The 5,486-nt window shown below is 40.7% G+C and overlaps 1 protein-coding gene across 1 annotated transcript; it reads left to right on the top strand.

Moving 5' to 3' along the window:
* The first annotated feature begins 2,415 nt into the window (after positions 1-2,415).
* Positions 2,416-3,908, top strand: LOC104822758. The gene is made up of 4 exons (XM_010554105.1): positions 2,416-2,654; positions 2,731-2,857; positions 2,922-3,467; positions 3,549-3,908. Exons 1-3 carry the CDS (start codon positions 2,416-2,418, stop codon positions 3,195-3,197), a joined length of 642 nt encoding a protein of 213 aa, XP_010552407.1. The 3' UTR covers positions 3,198-3,467; positions 3,549-3,908.
* The last annotated feature ends 1,578 nt before the right edge of the window (positions 3,909-5,486 follow it).

Raw genomic sequence — 5,486 nt, forward strand, 5'->3', positions numbered from 1 at the left:
CGAATGCAGATATCCCCCATATATTTTACAGAAAAGGAAGATGTGGTGGTAAGGCTAGCGATGCCTATTTGTCTGAAAAAGACTACCATGTGGTACACACTTTTGTATTGCTGAATTGTGAAGAAGTTCTACCTTTTGAAAGGTTCATTTATACATTTAATTATTTCTTCCTAAACTATTTTTAAATGATTCCGTTTACAATTAATTAATTTACATGTTTTGCAGGATTTTTGATGAACAAGTATACAACACATACGGTGATATAAGTGACGAGGAGTTGACAAAAATAAAAGAAAAAGGGTTTGCTACATGGTTAAAAGAATATGTAAGATTTTTGTATAAAGTTTAAAAACAACTCATTTTAAAAATAGCATGATCGATCAAGTATATATTGATATTTAAGCAACCTTTCATTGCAGGTTAGAACATCACCAGAAGAACATCCATTGTGGTTGCATGAGCTAGTTCAAGGACCCATTTTTCGTGTTACATGTTGGCCTATATTTTTTACCAGAGGCTTCGTTTTCCACACACAGGAACACGACCAACATCGTTCAACACATAATTTTGGTGTTTGTGTGAAAGGGTCAGAATATTGTGCATCTGATAATGAACCCGATTTTACGGACTACTGCAGGAGATTTTTGAACTCCAATATGCAGGTCATTTTGGACTCAAAGTGATGATGTTCAGGTGTGATTGGTTTGATCTGACACCAAATTGAGGGATCAGAGTCAACAAAACAGGTGTTTTTGACATATGTTACACACGTCGATATGGAAAATATGATCCTTTTATATTGACTTCTCAAGCAGATCCAGTGTGTTACATCCCTTATCCGAAGAAAATTACAAGAAGGTCAGACATTGATTGGCGAGCTGTCGTGAAAATCAACCCCAGGCGAACTATTATTTAGACAGAAAATGCTGAACAAGTACCGCTTCAAGATGTTGATCACGGCGTTATTCAATTTGAAGAAACGATTGAGGTTGGAAGGTTAATAGCCGAAGAAGGAATACTTGAAGAACTTGAAGACAATAATGATGAAGAGAAGGACAATACCGATGACTCGGATGAAAAAATAACAGGAAGTTCTGAATATGGTTCATTTGATTAATAAGAACTTTGTTTATACCTAAAATAACGATTAGTAATTCAATCTCATTTTATTTGAAATGAATTTTTCTAATTGTTTTTAATTTATTGAATTACATTGCGACAGAATTTGTCGGTCGCAACGTTGTCGTAACTGGCGACCGAAATAATCTGTCGGTGATCAGTCGTAACTAGACGGCGTCGTCACTTGCCACGTGTCACAACCGCAAACCATGCAGTGTTTTCGATATTTTCAACATTGCGACAGATATCTCTGTCACAATGTACGTAAATTATGTCGCCAAATCCACGTGTATCCTGCTTTATAGCGTAATGACAGTTGGCAACCGAATTCATCTGTCGCAATGCTCTTAAAATCCCGCCTTTTTTTTCGTACCGACGGATTGCGACAGATTTAATCTGTCGCAATGCTCTTAAAATTATCGCGAATCGTCTTCTTTCCCTCTCTCCGAAAACTTAGACAAATTTTTGTTTCATCGCCTCCTCCTCCGCAACCTTCGTCCGCCGCGACCGAACTCCGTTCCCAGGTATGTTTCCGATCCCTTTCTTCGTATTTTCGCTAGTTTCGTTCGTTTTTCGAAAATGGGACGGTTGATAATCCGAAAATCGAACGATACAGTTTCCGATCTCTCGCGCCGCCACTGCTCCGATCTCTCGCACCGCCACGGTAACGTGACCGAACTAATCCGAGGTTCGGATTTCAGATTTTTCGGGTTTTTTTTGTCGATTTCGGATTCAGTTTCCGTCGTTTTTGTCGATTTCGGGTTCAATTTCCGTCGTTTGGTCGATTTCGGATTTGGGTTCAATTTAGTGTTTTGGGTTTAATTTAGGGTTTAGGGTTATTTTAGGGTTTAGCTTTAATTTAGGGTTTAATTTAGGGTTTAGGGTTATTTTAGGGTTTAGGTTTAATTTAGGGTTTAATTTAGGGTTTAGGGTTATTTTAGGGTTTAGGGTTATTTTAGGGTTTAGGGTTATTTTAGGGTTTAATTTAGGGTTTATGATTTATTTTAGGGTTTAGGTTTAATTTAGGGTTTAATTTAGAGTTTAGGGTTTAGCGTTTAGGGTTAATTTGGGGTTTTGGGGTTTGGGTTATTTTAGGGTTTAATTTAGGGTTTATGATTTATTTTAGGGTTTAGGTTTAATTTGGGGTTTTGGGGTTTGGGGTTTGTGGTTCAGGGTTTAGCGTTTAGGGTCTAAGGTTTAGGGTTTTGTGGTTCGGGTTCTGGGTTCGTTTACGGGTTTTCATTATTATGTTTTGTTATGTGTAACTTTAGATGAGTCAATCCCATTCTAGTGGTCATGTCGGTAGCGGAGTCCGATCCCGAGGACGTGGGATCAGATCATCTAGATCACCAGGATCAGGTGGTAGTCGAGCCTCCTCGACTAGATGTACCTTTCACGGATGGGGCTTCGCTGCAATCCGTGAATGAAGGTACATCTAGTCACGGTGCATCGCCATCGTTGCCGGAGATTCTAGTGTCTGCAGAACGTCGTCTCCGACCTCGTCTCGATCCGAATCACTCCCCCGATTCTATTTGGTAGGTGTTTTAATGCATATAATAAATATTTATTTTTATTTCTTTTAAATTAATGTTATGAATCTAATTTTTGCAGGTTTGATCGTAACAATGAAGTGATTACGACCGTCGTCAGCATCTTTCAGTCGGACTTCAAAGGCCCATGGCGGAGTCTCATCCGTGTCCCTCCATCTGATCTGCAACGTTGGTTCGGGACTTTTGCGGTAAGAATTTTGTCAATTAAATGTTTTTATATTTATACAAAATTATAAATTTATTTTGTTTCAGCAAGCTTATTATTGGGATGAGGCCATTCATGACCAAGTCTATGCCGCTTGGAGGCTCGTCGTTCGAGATCGCCTCAAGGACAGGATTTATCGGGTAAAGTGTAGACGCGTAAGACCTCCGTGGATGTCGACGGCTATCTACGATCAGCTCGTCGCACATTGGGATTCAGAAGAAGGAACAGAGAAGAGTCAAATCTTCTCAAGCAATCGACGATCCCGAGCGGAGATCGAACGCGCACCCCCGACCCACACTGCAGGACGGAGATCATTTGCCTGAGTCGCCCATGAGATAGTAAGTAAAAACAAATTTAATTTTAAATTTGTTAAGTTTTTTCTAATTAAATTTTTTGGTTGTAGACGCAGAAGGAAGGTGAAGAACCTTCTGCGTTGCGATTGTTGCAGGAGACTCACCATCGAGCTGACGGTACTTATATCAGCGATCACGTTCAGGAAATCGAGGACGCGATTCAGGCAAAGATCACCGATCGTCTCTCCCAGTTAGAGGAGAGTTGTGGATCGACCCAACTTTCACCAGCAGAAATCAAGAGTCTCTATCTAGATGTAAATTTATATTGATGTAATTGTTTAATTAAATTATTTTAATTGACATATACTTTTTATTTGGCAGGTTGTCCAATCGGATGCCAAAGGACATATCTACGACGTCAGTTGAATGGCGACTCAGTTAGGTGGTGGTCATCCAGATGCAACATCGATCGGTTGCCACGTCGTACTGACTAAGGAGGTCGAGGCGTTGAAGAAAAAGATCGAAGAGTTCGAGGAGGATCATAGAAAGATTGCGAGATTAGAAGAAGGTGAGGCACAGATTGCGCGTTACGAGATGCTTTTCGCCCGGCTTTTTCCTCCTCATGACGATCCACCAACGGCGCAGGAGATGCAACATAACCCATTTCTGACTCCTCAGTCCGGAGTTAGATCTGAGCCTGGAGTCGGACCTTCTACGGCACCGACGGACCAAAGAACCGGATCAGATAATCCAGATAACTATTTTGTTTAATTTGTTTTATATAAATACTTTTATTTTATGTATTAAATACTTTTTAATTTTAAATAAATATTTTTATTTTATATATTTTTAAAATAAATGTTTTATTTTATTTAATTAAAATAATTATTATTTATAAAAAAAATTATAAAAAAAAATTCAGATTGCGACGGACAGCGACCGATATTTCGGTCGCTAATTACCGACAGAAAAAATTTGCCGCAACATCACGACAATTACATAGCGACAGATTACCGACCGCTGCGTTTGTCGCTAGTTAGCGACAAAAAAATTGCGACAGATATGTCTGTCGTTGAGCGACACATTTCCGACAACCCTTATTGGTCGGTCTATGCGACCGATACCTATAGTTATATCTGTCACAAATCTGCGACAGATCGCGTACACCGATTAACGACGCATTTCCGACGCAGAACTTCTGTCGCAAATTTGTGACCGACGACCTACAGAATTTTTAGTCGCAAATGCGACAGAATTACAACCACATTTTTCTTGCGACAACGATTTGGAGACAGAAATGATTCGGTCGTAATCGGTCGCAATTTTTTTTTTTTTGCGACAGAATTCTCTTCATGTTGCGACTTCCATTTCTGTCGCAAAATGGAACATTTCTTGTAGTGTAGGGCAGACAGAAGAGTAGGATTACGAGCTGGTGTCTCCCACTACGCTTAGGGTGGGGTTAGGCGGCTATTAGGCTCCTTTTGACGCATGAATGTCGCGTCTAATAATGCTAGTTTGTCTGATATTTTCCTTCGCCTGGACCGGTCGGTCCAGATGTTTTTTTTGGCTTGCTCGGTCCAATGTGTATCGCGATGGTCCAGACCGGTCGGTCTACGTGCTAGACCGATCGGTCCAAACATATTTTCTCCTTCCTCTTGTCGTTTTCTCGTCCTTTCCCGTCTCGTTCGCTCGGGGTGGTTTCCGGACCTCTTCCCAACACTTTGTGGTTTATTCGTTAATGGTTTAATACTCATGAAATCCTTTTTTTCCGAAACTAATTAAATATTCAAATCGGATTCGGGTTATCACAAATCCTCCCCCCTTAAAAAGAATTCGTCCTCGAATTTGGCATTACGTGACACCGTTAGTTTATTCGCATTCATAGCATAATACTCAACACCTCCATTACGGCAGAGTCATACATCATATAGGAATTTCATACGATCCATCGCCATACACAAGAGGTTGTACAACATCAGATAGTTACTACGCATCTCTTCCTTGGGTTCCCAAGTCATGTCCGAGACCCCTTGGCTTCTCCACAACACTTTCACCAATGACACTTCTTTCGTCCTCAGCTTCTTAACCTTCCGGTCCATTATCTGTAGCGGTTCGTCTCGAAAGCGCATAACATTCGTGAACTCTCACTCCTGAGACTGTAGCACATGGGAAGGATCTGCTACGTATCTCCGTAACATTGATACATGGAACACATCGTGAATGTTGCCCAGCTCTGAAGGCAATCCGAGTCGATACGCTACTGCGCCTACCTTCCCAATCACCGGATAAGGTCCGATATATCGCGGTTTCAACTTGCCG

This window comes from Tarenaya hassleriana, unplaced genomic scaffold (assembly GCF_000463585.1).
Source record: "Tarenaya hassleriana unplaced genomic scaffold, ASM46358v1 Cleome37, whole genome shotgun sequence".
Classification (NCBI taxonomy): Eukaryota; Viridiplantae; Streptophyta; class Magnoliopsida; order Brassicales; family Cleomaceae; genus Tarenaya; species Tarenaya hassleriana.

What these genes read in the sequence shown, in the direction of transcription:
- LOC104822758 (XM_010554105.1), top strand. Translation starts at nt 2,416, where the DNA reads ATGTCGGTAGCGGAGTCCGATCCCGAGGACGTGGGATCAGATCATCTA. An exon ending in CACTCCCCCGATTCTATTTG is followed by an intron (nt 2,655 to 2,730) that starts GTAGGTGTTTTA and finishes TAATTTTTGCAG; the next exon opens with GTTTGATCGTAACAATGAAG. An exon ending in GTTGGTTCGGGACTTTTGCG is followed by an intron (nt 2,858 to 2,921) that starts GTAAGAATTTTG and finishes ATTTTGTTTCAG; the next exon opens with CAAGCTTATTATTGGGATGA.